At 38.1% G+C, this 18,414-nt stretch overlaps 1 protein-coding gene across 2 annotated transcripts; it reads right to left on the bottom strand.

Moving 5' to 3' along the window:
- Window positions 1-305: 305 nt before the first annotated feature.
- Window positions 306-17,474, bottom strand: KNG1 (kininogen 1). Of its 2 annotated transcripts, XM_053986446.1 has the most exons (11): window positions 17,205-17,470; window positions 14,247-14,357; window positions 13,244-13,328; window positions 10,799-10,971; window positions 8,989-9,096; window positions 6,602-6,683; window positions 5,944-6,110; window positions 4,415-4,522; window positions 3,347-3,436; window positions 1,680-1,839; window positions 306-1,331 (listed from the first exon to the last, which is right to left on the bottom strand). In XM_053986446.1, the coding sequence occupies exons 1-11, from the start codon at window positions 17,397-17,399 to the stop codon at window positions 1,144-1,146; spliced, it is 1,467 nt and encodes a 488-aa protein (XP_053842421.1). In that variant the 5' UTR covers window positions 17,400-17,470; the 3' UTR covers window positions 306-1,143. The 2 variants fall into 2 exon arrangements, with proteins under 2 accessions (XP_053842421.1, XP_053842420.1); XM_053986445.1 differs by having other exon boundaries at window positions 306-1,839; window positions 17,205-17,474.
- Between the last annotated feature and the right edge of the window lie 940 nt (window positions 17,475-18,414).

Genomic DNA, 18,414 nt, shown 5'->3' on the forward strand with positions numbered 1-18,414 from the left:
CAGCACACAAAAGGACCCATTCTCAGCTGTTGAGTATAAAGTCTTGATGCCACAGCAATCCTAGCAGCTGGGATGAGCAGAATTGCAGCTGTGGTGGAGGGCATTTCCACTGTGGTTTCAAGTAATGTGGTCTTTTAGAACAACATCAGTGAAGGGTTATCATTTGTAGGACCTCACCCTGTCACTAAGGCTTTACAGGATGGAGTGGCATTTCAAACTGGTGAACTTATCTGGCATTGAAGTATTTACTTATTTATTGCTGTGTGGTTTTTGGTTTTTTTCAGCTGAATAAGTTCTCACATCCATACAGAGGGAAAACATATTTTATTTAATAAGAAATATTTGGTGTTTTTTAGCTAATACATTGCACCAAAAACTCAACCTTTGGAAGATACCCAGAATACAAAAATCTGTCCAGTCTCAAAATTATGCACAACCTAATAATGGAAGAAGGCATACAAATTTTAGGTGTCTCAGGAGTTCGTAATTTTGTCATCTGATCTGTAGAATTTGTGCATCTCTGCTGAATGAAAATCTGGCAATCAATGTGCTTCTCTAGGAAGTTAACATAATATGTATAGGGAATAATAAATCTGCTTTATTTAGGATTCTCTCAGCTGTCCCTGTTATCTCATCCAACAGAACAACCACTAGTGATAGACTGGTAACAATATTGATTTGTTTAAAGAAATTAACAGGTAAAAAGGTTCCTTTGTTTTATTTTGTTCTTTAAATGATCCAGTCCAGTAAATTAGAGAAAAAATATTTCACATATCTAAGAGAGATTCCCTTGTTCTATATTGTCTTGTTTTACTCATATTTTGTTGAGATTCTTTACGTAATCTGCAAAATTCTTTCTGTCATTGTTTTAAATATAATACAGTAAGATTTGATGCGGTGATTAAGTTTGTGTTTATAGAAAATTGAGGCAGATGAGTTACACAGATTTACATATTTGCAAATATATGCAAATATACAGTATTGCCATATGGTCATAGGTCCCCAGAAGTGCTGGTGACCTACTTGAGTATTTCAGTTAACAGAATATGAGCTTTTGCCTCTTTGTGTTTTATACATTTCAAAAGGCAGTATTCTTCTTATTTTCTTTGTAACATTTCTGAAAAGGATCCTGCAATGTTTGAATTATGCTAAAGCATCTGTGAGATCAAAATCTTCCTCGTTGTTTTCTGTAGCTGGATTGATGTTTTCTGCTGCAGAAGGCAAGAGATCCTCATTTGTGAATTCTCTGGGAAAGCTAGGAGGGGCTGGAAAGCCCACAAGTTGTTTCCATGGTTTTCCAGGACATCTGGGGCGAGGAGATTCTGGGCGATCTGGCAACCCATTAAATAAAGAAGTATCAGGAACAATTAGTGGCTCTGCAGGTCTACTGGTTTCCTCCCTTGCAACCCCTGTACTAACCAGCTCTAGTGCTGTTTCAGCACTAGATGATGGGAGGGTTTCATTTTGATTAAAACCCCTTTCATTTGACTCCTCAGAAGATTTGGGGTTTGGATGTTTATGTTTATTCTTTTTACTGTGTTTTTTATGCCCGCACCCATGGCCACTTCTGCGCCCACAATCAGTGTCATGCCTATGCCTTTTGTCATTGTCATGATCCTTTTTAACTCCATGCCTGTGCTTATGCCTGTGTTTGTGCCTGTGTTTATGCTCAGGTTCACCTTCGCCTTCTGGTTCCTGTCCATTGTCTTTCCTCGTTTCTGTGCTAGGGCTTTGACTTTTTCCTTCATTTTTATCAGCATATGAAACTGCATGTGGCTGGCTTAGCATCACAGTGCTCCGGAAAGGTGTGAATCCAGGAGGCCTTCTTGCAAAGAACACCTAAAAAACATTGCAATAGTAGCCACATTTGTTACATGAAAACAGAACAATTGCTTCAGATGTGGGAAATTCAGAAGCTGGCTCATTGCAGTACATTAATCATTTAGCAGATTTTAAAATTAAAATCTAAACTAAACAAGTATCTTTTCTGTGATAAGCATACAAACATAAACATCCTCCCAAATGATTCAGGAGTATTTTAGCAGCTAAAGAAAAATTTCTGAAGTTTTCTGATTATCACTGAAGTTTTGTCAGTGTAAGAGAGGAATTATACTACAGAGAGCAAAACTTATGTACTGGTTTTAATTTATGAACAATACAGTTGGATTCTAGGACTAAATGTCCCAGCACTTGTTAGAGTGTTACACTCCCATGTATAGCATCAATTTATGCTGAAAGTTAACACATCTCTGAATATCATCATTGGCAGAATATACAGAAGATCTGTGTAATTTTGTTATATAAAATGTAACTATTCAAATTTTTACTTCTAGATTTGACATATTCATTTCAGAATACTGCCTGGAAATAACACACAGAGATTAAAGCTGATAATATCAAACATTCTGTTGTTATTGAGTCATCTCTACTCCCTCATCAGTGTTCAACTGGAAGACAAAGGCTGTGAATGCAGGGTGTACAGTCACTCTACAACACGAGTTTCTCTCCACCAAGTCTCTGATCATTGTCTAGCTGCAAATCAGAGTTATTTGAGTTGAAGCTAAATTTGAAAGTTGATATGGATAAAATATTGTAGTGAAAATAGAGAGGAGAGACATTAGTTGATACATAACAAATGAATATGTAATTATGAAGGTGATGAGCACAGTAAAGTTATTAGTTATGAAGGCAGGGTAATCTGTCGTTATTCAGTGTTACACTGGAGTCTCTGCAATCCTCAGAAATATCCGATAATAAAATATATTTGTATTTCGTTGTGAGATTTTCAGACTGACTTGCATTCAGGACTAGTCTATCGTGGAGCTGAGTAGGAAGAAACTGGAAGATCCTTGTGCAGAGACTGACAGCTGCAGCAGGTGCCACTCCACTCATATGGAAAGGTTCACAGAGCTTTGGAAGTCAGTGGGATGTAATTATTGTGCCAGCAAATACATTTTTATTTCAGCTTTTAAACATAGTATGAGTAGCAATTTTGGGGATTTGATGGGGCTTGATAGTCCAGAGCTTAACTGAGAATGCAGAGGAGCAGCCAACAGGCAGAACTTCTCCCTGTCCCAGTGTCTTTGTGTAATCACCTTGTTGGCCATTGTCTCACCTTGTGGTGAAACTGCTTTGATGTAACAGGTTGTTGAGGTTAGAGGGTGAGAGAAAAGAGTGTGGCATTAATGAGACTGTTAAAACAATTGTGTTCCTTTATTTTTGGTATAAAATAATAATTGGATAATTATAAGATAATAATAAGATATCTTGGAATGGATAAAGAATTTATTGACTGCCTTTTTCCTACACTCTGCTTAATAGGATGGGTAATGAAGAAGAATCTTACCACTTGCTGCTCTTCAGAGCAGTTCACCTGGGGATAGATTTTATCCTGCCACGGGATCACGTGAATTTGTGCGTCGCATGACAGTGATGCCTGTTAACAAAACAAAAACCAACGCATTAAGGCAACAAAACTTCAGACACAAAGGAAGAGACTTGGGCCTGAAAAATAAACTTTTTTAAAAATAATACTTTAAAATCCTTGGAACTTTAACCAAGTGTTTATGAAATCTATCTTAGTGATGGATAGTTCTGTATTGGGACACATCACAGCTTAGCTTTTCAAGGTTGTAGTATGCCTGTGTGAACACTTTAATTCAAATTTGGATTTCAGATGAAATCTTGAAAATTGGATTTTTCACCTCCATCACTTTTGGAGCACTAACTGCATAATATTCCTAAGAAATATTTTTTTGCATAATATTCCTAAGAAATATTTTTTATTTATGGCGTTTCTTCTACTAAAAATTGGGAAATTGGGAAATTTAAATAAAGCCTTATTTTTTCTTTTTAGTGCCTGCTGCACTAACAAATTCTAAAATCTCACAGGTAAGCACTGTTCATATGGTGGGAAAAGAGATGGTAGATAAAGGCTCTCTCCGCAAACAACCCCCTTGCCAATGGTTTCTGGCCCTATCAGCATTCCTTTCCAATGTCCAGAGCATATTTTCTCACTATCAACAGCATGGCACGCACTCCAGAAATGTCATTCCTTTGCTCGCAAGTAACAATCCAGTCTCATGTTTTCCTTAACTGCAAGTCCACAGAGTCAGGAGTATTGCAGCTATTTCATTTGGCAGCAGCCTTCTGCTCTCCTTTCTTTGATTGATTATTTTCAAAAGAAAGTTCCTTTGGTTTTGCAGTGAGCACTGATCCTGCAGCTGCAGTTCAAGTTTCAGGATTTCTTAACTTGGGTTACAAACAGTGAAAGCTGCCCTTCTTCTTGGAACAAAAGTTTACTGAAAGAGGTAACAGAACCCAGGATGTGATTTTACTTAAGCATTTACAGTTTCTGATGCAAATCAATTTGTCCGTAAGAAGCATTACAGTTGGCAAGATTATCATTACTTACACTGTTTGATGTGGCTGTACAGTCTTCATTAAGTTTTTCAAACTCACTCTTGGAGCAGTTTGTCTTCCAAACTGTAAATTTTACTCGATACTTTTTTCCTGCAACCACCTGAAAAATTAGCAAGAAAGCTTTCTGCACTAAAGGCATTTTATTAAAAAGGTTTCACAGGAAAGATGATTTTCTACAAGCTTATACTACTTGTATTCTACAAGTCCTAACCACTGGGCCAACATATGTGAACAACAATATTAAAATATTTGGCAGTAAACTTATCTGCTTCTAATCAAGTAACTTGTTTACTCCGGTTCCTATTCTCAAAAATTCTAGCATTGAAGCTGAAGGAAACAGAAAAGGTCAGAATAATATTGGGCCCACAGTTATTAAATGTCTGCAGTAATTTCATTAGTAACAGATGAAATCATTAGTGATAGCAGTGTAGAGAGCCAAATACGATGTCAGAAAAGTGGAATGTGAGTAAAACAAAGTGTGTGATGAACAAGCTCAGTTGAAAATGAATCTATTTGCCAAACACATTAAAGAGAGAAACTGCATGGGTTCAAGAATGTGCCTGCTATGAGTTCTCATAGCATTTTTCACAGAGCTTGAAATAATATATCTTCCTTCGGGGACATCAGGCAAGACATGAAATTCTATTTCCCTGAAATCTATTTTAAATGTGTATGCATGCTAATATCAGTCATCATCGGGAAAGTCAGAAGGAAGAAAAAAGTTTGAAAGAAGAAAAGGCACAGATATTATCAGTAAGATAATATGAGCTGTTTGGAAAAATTCTGGTGTGCTTTTAGCGCCTTCTCCAGTGATACCTCATGCTCAGGAGTAGTTATGACCAAGCATTTTCTGAACTACTCCACTGTCAAATTTTCAATTCTATCCTAAACTTCTATTTTGATGTGTTGGGACAGTAAACAAGGCTTATGCAAACACTGACCAATATTATCCCCCTGATTCCTCGTCCTTTATCAAGTTCTATTTATCTGTATGTATTAAGTTATGCACAGATGTCCTTTTCTGAATCTAGCTAGAGTATTATTGGCAGCACAATCAGTATATGAAATAACACATTTCTAAGGGAAATTAAGATGCCTCATTTTGGACCATACAACAACTGTAGGGTGGACACTGCTTAAAATAACATGGCGAGTATTGGTGTCGTGGATCAAGGGAGTAGTCCTGTCTAATAAAACTTTTATACTTTAAAAGTCTAAGGTATGTTACAAAGGTAAAAAGTAGGGTAGATACACAGAAATCAAATTCCCTGAGCCAACCTTCTTCACATCCTTTTAAAATCAGGTTTTTTTAAGAAAAAAAAAAAAAATCAAGAAATTTTTGAATGCGAAACAGTATGGATTAGATTTTACAGGAAAAATTGAATGGATATTTCAGTTACCTCATGTATCAGCACTTAGACAAAAACATTATTTCAAATCTAAATACAAACTTTAGGTAACATTCAGCTCAGGCCAATAATAATGTCATGTTTGTTCCTCATCTCTGTGATATATCCCAACCTGAACTGTCGCTGATTGTATTTCTCCACCTTTATAGTAGAAGTCATCATTGCTCTCCGAATTATACTTCTCTGTAGAAACCTTCAGTAGTTCCTTCAGTTCTGGACTGTCATTTGGGATCGTCCTTGGACAACCTGGGCAAATGGCAGCAACTACCATTTCTTCAACTGAAAGAGAACAACAGGTTTCAGATCTAAGAAACAAAAGGTTCCATGTAGATAAAGCAGTTATAAAGCCCTGCTTTCTGGAACTCTTCATATTTGGGTCTATGAAATGAAAACAAAATATATTTGAGTTTTATATGATCAGCAATATCATATCTAAAAGAACATCAGCACCTACTGTCACATGGGACATTTAACAACAGTTCTCTTGTAGAAACAAGAATTGCGTGTGCTGGTTGTAGGTAGCCAGAAAATGTGGAGACGGAACAGCTACATGTATGGAAAGACCTGATTTGGGTGAAACAAGAGGTGCATGTAACTGGCAGTGAATTTGTGTGTTGAATAAAATCTAGTCTGAACGGGTGAGAATGCAGCATTTACTACATGCAATAATATCTGTGTCCAGATAGGCTGGAGAAAAAAGTAGCAATACATAACAATAAAAGGCACTGAAAACTGTGGAACTTTCAAAACTGAAAGTCCCTAGGACATACCTGGAAGCTTGCAGTCGCTGGCGGTATCTACGATCTCTGCCTGAAGATTCTGAAATGCTTTGGCCTCACATTTAGCTACACGCTGGAGTCAAAAATGCAAAACAGGTCCTTGTTATTTAGAAATAATGAACAAGCTCGCATCCTAATACCTTCCTGCTAACAGAATAAGTCAAGCATGCTTCTGATAATTCCTTCCTTCCTTCCTTCCTTCCTTCCTTCCTTCCTTCCTTCCTTCCTTCCTTCCTTCCTTCCTTCCTTCCTTCCTTCCTTCCTTCCTTCCTTCCTTCCTTCCTTCCTTCCTTCCTTCCTTCCTTCCTTCCTTCCTTCCTTCCTTCCTTCCTTCCTTCCTTCCTTCCTCCCTTCCTCCCTTCCTCCCTTCCTCCCTTCCTCCCTTCCTCCCTTCCTCCCTTCCTCCCTTCCTCCCTTCCTCCCTTCCTCCCTCCCTCATAGACAGTCTGCAGAGGCAATAAATAATCAGAGTTCAAAAGGACTACTCAGAGAAAATAACACCCTAAAAGAAAAGCCAAATGAACTATTTGTATGTGTTCATTAAAGAAAAAAATGAGAACGTCTACAAGCCAAAATCATATTTTATAGAGAACTCCATGGAATTTCTGTCTCAAACTGTAAAGACCAAAAAGAAAATTACACAATTATCAAATCAAATATTACTGAGTTTCTTGTATTTTCTCAGGTCTTCTAAAGGAACTGTGGTAGATAACTTGCTTAAAACTGCTTTGATATCTTAAAGCTAGAAGAAAGCAGATACTGATCGTGGGGTTTTTTTAAAAATTATAGAGCCTAAAACCAATTCCACCATTCCAGTGATTAAAAACAGTAATAAGGAAAGAACTGGGGCAATGAATACATCCAGGAAAAACTGAGGTTTTGTGGTAAGCAGAAGTCATATTTTGCAGATTTGCCAAAGTTATACAAAGCATCAACAAAGGTGGGTAAAGAGATCTCTTGATATACAGAGATTTTAAGAAAGGTTTTGGTGAAATCCTTTATCAAAGACTAAAGAAATCCAATTAGCCATAAAATAAGAAGGAAGACTTAAAATTCAGACCTTAAGACCATGACAGTTACTTGAAAATGTAATTATAAAAAATCTACTTAGTAGTATTTTTAAAAAACTAATGAAGAATAATGTCAAGGCTTATTATCCAGGTTAAAGGGATTGACATAATGTCCCAGTATAGCTCAGTGGTTCATATTTGTGTTATACAGGGTGCAATTCTGGCCCTCCCATTTGAAGTTTAATAGTACAGAGCTAAAGGTATGAGAAAACTTCCTTGGAATTTGGAATATTCCAAGGTATAGAATATTCTTGAAATATGGTATTCTATCTGTCAGTGATCTACTGGCAAGTTCAGGGGATAAGTGCTTATGATCTAATTCCAGAAGCCCTGTGTGACCAAAGCAGTATGTGAGTGAGGCAGTGCTCCTGCAGTAGGTGAGGTGACAGAAGTCACCACCTCTGGGTGACAGCTGGAGAAACTCAGACTCAAGCTGTTTAAGTAACTTGCTTAAGTTTAAGGGCACATGGGTAGTGGAGGGATTTGCTTCAGCTAGTCTGACACTCACGCTTCTGTTATTTACCAGTGCTGTCATTATTTCCTTTTTTGATCAATACATCGGAAACATTCTTGAGATGCACAAGGATTAATTTTTGAACAGGAGAGGCTCTTGAAAGTAACACTCAATGGTGCATTTCCTCAACAGCTGAAACAGATGCCATTCTGTCCCCTCCCATTTACCACCACCATTCATAGTGACTCTGCATTCCTGCCCTCTGCCTTGTGTTTGCAAAATTGTTTTTCTGATGCCCTCATGAGCTGGTTCAGTGAGGTCAGATGAGAAAGGAAGCCTCTATTTTTGGTACAGCTCCTTCAGTTCCAGGTCAGTGAAGCCAAAAGAGTACCTGTGTTTGCAGCACTGTTTAGCTGGATTATGTATAAATTATGTGAATAAATTTCTTCTGAAGCTATTATTTGGACTGTGATAAAGGTTAAGTAATAATTCAGCTACTGACTTTTCTGAGAAAATATGTCTTAGGCTGGAAATTGTGCTAATTTTAATTATCACTTCTTGGGTTGTACATAAGTGACTCCTGGAATACCTGGATAAAAACTTCTCAAGGGATTTATTATTTGGGTAAGACTGGTCAGATTCTGTGGTGTAATCTGTAAACCTTTCAGTGGTCCTCTTAGTCACTGATTCAGAAGACATGGATGTCCTAGTTACATAAACAGTTATGTGTAAGACTGGATTTAAACTTTGTTTGTGAAATGAAGCAAGACTATAAGTGTTTTCTTGAGTCAGATCTCAGTGATTATTTGTTAAAGTGATATTTTCTTGATAAACAGATTTTTGAGATTACTTACACCTCTAGAAGTGATTTTGCATTCTGGAGTTAAATCTTGAAATTGGTCTTTGGAGCAATTAGTCTCCTCAATTTCATATCTAATTACATAATTCCATCCAGCTACCACCTGGAAGAGATATTTAGGTTATATATTATGTAAAACAATGCAAACTAGAAAGTTAAACTATTACATGAGGTTAGCAAAGAAAGCAAAACTACTCATTTAGTGCCTTCTATCTATCAAATCACTTCGCACTCATTAAGCCACAGATTGTTCATGGACAGCAAAAAACTATCTTGTCGTTGCAGTACAAAATGTAAACTAAGTCCTGCTTTTATTAGAAGTGCACTTTGTATTTGGTGTCCACTTCTGGCAAGCCTGCAGCCTCACACTGCTGGGTTTCTTGTGCTTTCCTCCAAAGATCTGTTACTTATTACTGCCCGTGACAGGAAGCTGGACTAGATAGATGACTACAGTAACACAGCCTGGCAAGTCCTGCATTCCTGAGCATGGGACACAGTAAAACAGTATCTGAATAATGTAACTTTATACTGCTGGCATAATTTTTTGTTGAGTGTTCTGCATTTATCATCTACCCATAATTGTGTCTATCCTGGGCTTTACCTTCCCACACACAGTTTTGTCCAGGTTCATAACCCGTTTTAAAATTTTTCTCTCCAGGAAGCTGTTCCGTTTTCCTAACAGTGGCTACTTCTTCTCACCCATGAAACCTCTACAAATCATAGTGTTGGGCCATGTAACATTGTATTAAAAAGGAAAAACAATCAAATATAAGAACTTGTTATCCCAGATCAATTGAAGTGGAGAGCTCTGACTTTTCCCCGTTTGCCAGAGGAGACATGATGGTTCTCTTTCCAGCTGCTGGATTGCAGTCTGTCTGCAACACTTTGTCATGTGGCCTAAATGTTGTGCAAGTTTGTCTTTCAGCAAAGAGGATTGCTGCCATCAGTAAATATAACAAGGACAGTCTGGCTTAAATCATGAGTCAAGCTGACATGAGACCAGAAGTTTCTTTTTGGCTTAGTAAATATACACAGGTTCAAAGAAAGGGGTCTGTGTTTGCTGTTGGGTTGTACACTAGTTAAAAACCAAATAAGAAACTTTACTTTCTAGCAATGTCACACCAATCCATAGGAAAACCTTTCACAGGGAAGGAATTATTGCATGAAATACCAGATGACACAGAATTTCTGCAACCTCAGTAGTCATTTCTTGCAAAACAGATAATCCCATGAGCAGAAATCTTGCAGCAGTGGCATGCTGGGGTTTTGGGTTCTCTTACCCATTTTTCCTTTGTGGGGTTTACCTATCCTATCATTGCATGTTACCTATCCTAGCAGTGCACATAGCAGCTGCTGACAAATGGGCCCTATTGCCTGCAAAAACAGAGATGCCTGCTGCTGTTTGAGAGGCTGGTGAGTGTGAGAGACATCTGTGCAGGCTGGCACAGCCCCTAGGAGGGATCTGCTCCTGCTGGAGCCTCAGGGCAAGGCCAAAGGAAGTACCCAGGAGGGTCTGAGATGATACAGGTTGCGTGTGCCAGACCAGAATGCAAATAAACCAGTGCTAAACAGTGCTTAGAAGCAACTGCAGATTTTTTTAAAAAGTGTATACTATCAGTTGAGAGCTCTGAAAATCCAGTAGGTAACTGTTAATGATTCCTTATAAATGAAGATAATTATTTATTGAGTCTACCCACTATATGCATTTTGTATGCTTTAATATCAGAAATATACACAAAACAAACAAGGTACCTGCTTTGGGTTGGATTATTTCAGTAAAATGTAGAGAAAAATCATGCACAAACCTGTCTCTTAGCTTCTTTTATTTCCACAAGCTTAAAAAGGGCAAGTTCATCACTGTGCTTGTTAAACTTCTGAATGGCTTTTTTCAGAATTTCTGACACTTCTGAGCCATCACTTGATATATGATGAAAGCATCCAAGACATGGAGCCTTAGTAAGTCTTATCTTTGACACATCTGGAAAAGAAAAACCAAAAAACATAGGGCTTCATGCTAAACAGCCTTAGATTTTCATTTTTTCCTATCTGGGAGTGTGCAAGAACCTTTCCTGCTTTCAGCTGGTGTGATAAGCAAACCCTCTATTCCAGTTTCAAGGCCTACAAAGACATTTTTATATTCAGGAACATGCTCTGGTTGTGGGTGGCAGGGGCCATCCATGACCTTAGGGTCCAGGCATGGTTTTGGCAGTGAACTCCATTCCAGCATTTCAGAAATTCTTGCTTTTCTGAACTTCAGAAAACTTGAATTTCAGAAAAATCTTGCATGTAGTTTTGACACAATTAAGGAAGGTACATTACTCATTCAGCCAGGGATGAGCCAGTGGAGACTACAACTAAGGGGATGGTTTTCAGATTCTACAAAGCTCACCCACAGAGTGCAGCTGCTTGCTGCTTGCTGTCCTCACCACATTTCAGGATGGGGACTTCAGCAGAAGTGTTTGGGCTCACCCATGTGAGCTGCTGTGACTCTGAGTGCCCCAGGGACTGTAGTTGGACTGTTCTGCTGTCCCTACCAGTCACCGTGGCTGCCAGTTACCACTTGGTGCTACCTCCAGGCTAAACCAGCTGGATTGGCTGGGAATAGACAAGCTTGACAGGGATGCTCAAACTCCTGTTTCCTACTACTAATCCTATTAACTCTCTTTCCTTTCTAGTAATCATGGACTGGATTTTCATAAATTAATTTTATAGTTCAGCACATAAATTAATTTCACAAGTCAGTGAGCTTGAGAATGGAAGTGGGACAATATGTGGTCTCTGTGGAATTGAAGTAAAATTTATGTGCCTGATCTTCAGCTGGCATAAACTGGCTTAAAGGAAGTTATGCCAGTTTGCACCAGCCAGGAAACCAATCCAGGGTCAGTTAGATCAAACTGTTCCACCAAAGAGGCTGAACAGTGTGGTACCAATACAGTGGGGAAATCCCTCACCTGTCAGGTGTGACCAAAGTATGTCTTATGTTGACTCAGTAATGACAAACAAATACCTTACAGAAAAGTATGACCATGTTTTCAGTAAGCAGTCACAAAGGAGATAATGAACCAACAGCACCCCTACCTCTAGACCAGCTGTGGTCTCAGCACTTTCATAAGGACTATGCTGGACGAATGTGTAATATTTTCCAGTGTTGTTACAACTTGGTAAGAAGAGATGAGTTCCTTAGGCTGAACACCTGATTCATTTAATTTATATATGGGGATTTTTTGCTTTCTAAGCAAGGATTCAAATGCAAATTTCCCGTGGTCTCTGTGGGATTCACACAACTTTTGCTGGCAACTAGGTGTCACCATTGCCCTACAAATGCAGCATTTGTTCAATGCAGAACATGGAGTTTGTGCACTGCAGTTCCTGGAAGGACACCGTAGGTAAAGCCATTTCAGCTTTAAACAGGATAGCTAGGAACAAAAAGCAAATATCGGCTGCCAAACATCTCAGAAACTGGGGGGAATATTTCTGTAGTTAATAGTTCGATGGATATTTTAAAGTGAGCTTGGGTATATCTTTCAGAGCACCAGGGATAGAGATCTCAGTTGGAAATCTTTAAAACAATGTGATTTCTTTTTAATAAGGAGAATTCCTATGTGAATGTAATAGTCATATGAGTGTCTTATAGGTGAAAAATAGTAGTATTTCTTATTGTTAAGGTGTAAAAGATCCGTCTCTTACATAATTACATCACTGCCAGATTTCTGTTTTGCAAATGAAATTTTTGTCTTTTCTTGTTTGGGGTAAATATTTCTTTTGCTAAACTTTAACAGCAAGAATTCATTAAATTTCAGTTTGGAGAAAATGAAGGTGCAATTTTGTCATACCAAGTATTTTCCAGTAATTCCTCAGACAATTTTATGTTTAAAAAAGTAAGGACAGAAAGTTGAAGTGTGGCAAGTTGCATCCAGTCTCTGAAGTTTTTTGTATGCTTTTGGTCTTAAGCAAACTAATTTTAATTTGGCATAATTCTAGTGCTTGAAGAAACTTACTACACATACATGCTGAATTTTATTATCCTGGGCAGAAACTGCCTGTGCTTCACTTATTTAGTCTCTATGTGTATAACAGTGAAGTGAAATTTTATCTTTAACCAATAATTGCTTACAAAAGATTATTTATAAATGTCTGACTAGAATGATAAAGAGCTTCTACCTTTAAAATTACTTGAAAGTCTCAGTATTGTATATTCAATTTTTATTTGTAAATGTATTTGTTGAAAGCTGTCCCAAATAGTTACATACCTGAGAAAATTTTGCATTCTTGTGAAACATTAGTTGTTTTATCAGCATCATTCATATGAACTCGAGCTGTGCATTCTCCTGTTTTCTGCAAAAACATATGGCAACAATTGTCTGAAACTTGCTAAATAAAAATACAGTGCTTTAGCTATTGAACACAGCTGACAGTTGCAGACTGATTCTGGGGAAGAGGTTCATGTGTATATTTGTAATAATGTCTAACTTGCTGTTTTGTTACTGAAAAAGGATCAGTTTTGTTGATATTGAGGAAAGTAGGGGACAAACTGAGCAGATGACTTGAATGATGCTTTGTATTTGTATGATGTGCATTGATTAACTAAAGACTTTACAGTCAGAATAATGGAAATGAACACATGCCCAAGACTAAAGACTGTATAAACCATGTATTTATGCATTTTCCTCTCTACTAGTACAAGGTATGTGGCAATGACCATGGCATTTCACATAGATTCAAATCATATTGTCACCATGTTCCCTTCCTGTGCACTGTGTGAAAGAGCAGTGGCATGCCCTGGGAATGTGCAGTGTCCCTGCAGTGTGTGCCCCCATTGTACCTCCCCTGGGTGCCCTCTGGTAGCACAAGCCAGACATGCTTGGCACTGCTGAAAGCCCTCTGCCAAAATTTCTGCCATAGTGGCTTCCATGTGACTGTTTGGTTGTGCAAGTTTCCATTATACATAATTAATACCAAGTTTTACAGTCCTTACACTCTCACAGTGCACAAATCTTATGTTGGATTTATTGTGAACCTTCATACTGAAGCACTGAAATGTTCCTTTCTGCATATATTCAGAATTGTACCAGAAAACTCAGGACTATAATGGTTAACTTTGGGGTTGTAAACATTTCTGTACTGTAGTCGTATAAGCTCTCTAAAGCAATGCAGCTAAAAAAGTTAATTCTTCTACTGTATTTTCCGCAGGCAATTGTGGTCCTGGTCCTTATGTTTCTGCACAGAGAACTTTTAAAGAGAACAGATACTTACAGCCTCTGCAGATACTTTGTAATGACAGTGTTGCCAGTGTTTGTTTTCCTCAGCGGTGCAAGTGCTTTCAAGTATTCTGTATTTCACATAGAACTGTGGGTCAGGACCTGCCTGGATTAAAACAATATACATTTCATCATTTGCATGGTAACAAATCAAGTGGAAAGATAAGAGTTTCAAAAAAGTAAATACTATTATTTAGTTACCTTAAATTTTATAGTATGGTTTCCCATTAGCTGCTGGTCTCTCAGATCTTGGTAGTTCAAATATTAACTTACCTAATTATATTACTTAGCCCTTACCTACAATGACAATATGTTGATATAAAGCATACAATATGCTTAACGCCTTCATTTTAACTTGTAGTACCAATGGGTTTAGAACCAAAAAGAAGTGGTTAGCTTTTATACTCTCATTCATATGTACTCCAAAAAAGCCATTTTGGGTGGCTGCTTGGATAGTTAGCATAATTGCCAGCTTAGACTGTGCTCCTGTCTGACTCCCTCGCTCTCACTCTTGGCCTCCTCCCAGATCTGTCCACTTTGTTTTTGTACAGCTCCCCTGGCAGCCCAGAGGCAGCCTGGCAGTGCCCAAACAGCCTCTGCTCGGTGGTACCAGGGAACTTCAGCTGCCTGGCCTGCCCGGGAAGGGGGAGCAGAGATGTGCTCTGGAGACAGCCTTGAGCAGTGCCTGCGGTTTTCTACAGGCATTGGAGGCCTGGCTGCAGGGCAGGACAGCCTCAGGTATCCCATAAGATGAAATAAAAAACATTAAGCAAAGTTTGGCCTGGCCAGTGTAAGCACTTCAGAATTTGGTAAATCAGTAGTGGGCATTTTCTTCTTGCCATAAACCAGGTAGCAGGCCTGTGCCTACAGGTGACAGTGACAACACTGTAAGGTTTGTGGTTCATCCTCTAGAGAAGATATAAAGTCAGAAGTTACTAACCTTTTACAGCCACTAAAAATGCTCTGCCAATGTGACTTTTGAAATACAAACAGGCAGCTGCTGTAGTTTAGCACCAATTATTCTAAAATATCCAGTTATTTTTCTCTGTCTCTGCTGGGAGGATTAAACTATAATTCTTGCCTTAGTGCTACCAAAAAAAATGAGGCTTAGCTGATGTGGTTGGCATATTTACACTGATGCAGTAGACACAGAATTATATTCTGCCTTCTCTTAATTCCTGATGTGTATTGCTATAGGTACGAAGAAGTATAGAGGTACCTCATATAATAGTTGTAAAAAAGGATAAAAGGGGCTCTAAGAATATAATAGACTTAGTCCTCAGCAGGTAGAAATTGACTTTTATGGAACTACATCAGATTATACTATTTGGGATTTAAAAAGAGCCAAATTCTGTTCTCTGTTACAGTGTTCTAAATCTGCAATAAATCAGCTCAGTAAGTAAGCGAAGTAAGAAAAGGCATTGTTTCTGTATTATTTGCTATTAGTTTATTACATTACTATTATGAACAGCTATGCCTTTAACTGGGCCAGGTTTAGTCTTTCACTAGTAAGCTTTTATGTCTTATTACCTTATCAATAATGAATGTACATGAATATGTAATAACCAGCTATTTAATTAATGCATTCAACATTGTGAGACTAGTGAGAAATAAAATCTATACTCTTTTTAGAAAAAGAACCTCAAATATGAGGAAATTTCAATTGTAGATTCCTTTTCTCTATTTTTTACTTAATATCATAATCAGATCAATGACTCAAAGTAATAATCGATTTCCACTTTGTATCTTTTAAGAAAAGATGGCTATCTAGAGAAGGAAAGATGAATAATAATTGCAATAAATATGTATTCTTAAAAATATAGCATTGTTTAAGATAGAATTCTGAAACTCCTATCTCTCCTTTAGGAACACCAGCAAAAGGAAGGTAGGTGGTACTACAGCTCTGATATAGAGATATTTGCATTTGGCTGTTGTTAAGAATGAGAACGTTAAGAATGTTCAGTGAAACTATTCATTTACTTAATGTTAATTATATAAAGGGTTTTCTGATTTTACTCTTTGTCTCCACATGCTAAAATCTCCTGTGTAAACAGGAACACGAGAGGGCAGGTGCCAGGAGATGTGGGTAATTTGCTGTAAGTGTTTAGCAATGCATGGCTTTTTTCTGAGGTCAATTTCTGTCTGGGTAAAAGTGTCTTGTGATTTTGGAGTGCAAAATATTCTCTCTAACACTGGATTTCTTGTGGTTTACATCTGAAAATCCAATTCAGTAGAAAAAAATGCTAATGTTATTTTCAAGTAAAATAATGCTTGTCATTATTATGGTAATACCATCTTTGTATACCTCTCCGAGGTAAATACTCTTTTGTTAGATTAAGGCTATATAGAAGGACTCCAGGCAAAGGATCATGTTGCATTCATCTTTCCTCTGTAATTTTAGCTGTCACCCTATTTGACTACAATACCACCTACTGCTTCTAGATAGATCTGTGACTTAGGACTGGTGTCAATCAAATAGTATTCACAAACAAGTCAGAATATTGCCAAACTTTATCAGGTGATTCTCCTTTATGTGCAGCACCAGCTCTTCCCAAGTCAAGATTATATTAATATTTTTTATAAGTGTGGTTTTGCCATTGGGCTGAAAACCTTACAGATGATGGAAAGGAGTAGAATTCCCAATAAAGAAAAAAGAGAACAGAGTGGAATAGTAAGACAAAGTGTGTTAGTGATAGAAATTTTCTATTCTTTAGTCCTCATATTAGTAAGCAATTCACCAGCACACAGAGTTCTGCTGATAAAAACATAATATACACCCCTGCTTGTCAGGGGAACAAGTATCTTACTGTGGAAGTCACTTTGATTTTTTTTAAACATTTTTGGAAGACAATTTGCTGTCATGCTTGCCCCCTTACAAACGAGATGGAGATAAGCTGATTCAGAGTGCATAAACAATTCCAGCTTTTTTTTTTTTTCCCCAAAATCTACTTACAGTTCTCTTGGCTTCCATCACCACATATAGAGCAAATTGGTTACCAGTTGTGCTGTCTCCATTGTATTTCTTCAGTGCTGCGTCAACAGCTTTAAAGACATCAGGGTCATCACAGTCCGAAAACTCAAATGCAAGAGGAATGGCTCTGCTAGAGAAAAAACTACAGCAGAGTGTTAGTACAATGAAGGCCTTCATAACTGGATGAAAAAGGCCCTCCGGATTAGAAGGCTCTTTAAGAACAAAATGGAAAAGAAATGCCTGACAGGATTTTAGTCACCTCTTCTGTTTTTCAGGAGGAGTAGTTAAGTAAACAGAATGAGTGGTTTGCTGGGGTTGGTTGGTTCTCATCATACCCTGTTTATACTGCAAATAAACTTCTGAGTTTATCTAAATAAGCTTTGTTTGTTCACCAGAATGACACTAAGGTTATCCACCTGCCATCAAGATAACAGGATAAATGGCTGCAGCTGGGGACCAGTTTAGGCAAAGTAAAGCAAAAGAAAAAGAAGTGGCTGTAGTTTTCTGACTTCTTAACACCTAAGCTGCTACCGAGAATGAATTTTACAAGGCTTAAATAAAACATCCAGGAAGGTCACAGTGGCAATGAAGTTTTGGACAACAACCTTGTAAATTTTATAGATCTGTTTAGTGTTCAGGTTGCAACAGTTCTGAGAACTATAGTACTCAGAACATGTTTGAAAAGTCTTCGGACGCATGCATATGGTTGAATGTCTCATAACCCTTCAATAGCACTTGGTAAACCTTGTTCTTCATGGTCCTATTGAGAAGTCCATCTCTGCTGTCATGTGGAGACTGCCTGGTTTAAGGATTAGTCAGTGATCACAGTGCTTTGTAATTGTTACAGATACGTGACACACAAGAACAAAGGATTAAACACTATTGTCTGAGTCTGGTCAAGCCAGGATTAGAGATGGCTGAGAATTGGTGCTTGTCTCCCCTGCATGGCACCAAATAGCTTTGCTTTGGGTCTATGAACACCTTGGGACTGCCTTGGCTCCTGTGTTCCAGCTGTTTCCTGCTGTATTGCGTTTGTGTGGCAAGGTTTTGGTAGCAGGGGATTACAGGGGTGGCTTCTGTGAGAAGCTGCTGGAAGCCTCTCCTATGTCTGACAGAGCGAATGCCAGTCAGTTCCAAGATGGATGCAGTTCTGGCCAAGATTGAGTCCATCAGTGCTGGGATAGTGCCTCTG

This window comes from Vidua macroura, chromosome 10, assembly GCF_024509145.1.
Source record: "Vidua macroura isolate BioBank_ID:100142 chromosome 10, ASM2450914v1, whole genome shotgun sequence".
In the NCBI taxonomy this organism is placed as follows: domain Eukaryota; kingdom Metazoa; phylum Chordata; class Aves; order Passeriformes; family Viduidae; genus Vidua; species Vidua macroura.

Excerpts from the sequence above, each read along its gene's own strand:
- KNG1 (XM_053986445.1), bottom strand. The coding sequence starts at position 17,399 with ATGAAGGCCTTCATTGTACTAACACTCTGCTGTAGTTTTTTCTCTAGC. Across the intron at positions 4,523-5,943 it reads TACAATCAGCGACAGTTCAG|GTGGTTGCAGGAAAAAAGTA; the intron begins GTTGGGATATAT and ends CTAATTTTTCAG. Across the intron at positions 1,840-3,346 it reads GCTCTGAAGAGCAGCAAGTG|GTGTTCTTTGCAAGAAGGCC; the intron begins GTAAGATTCTTC and ends AATGTTTTTTAG.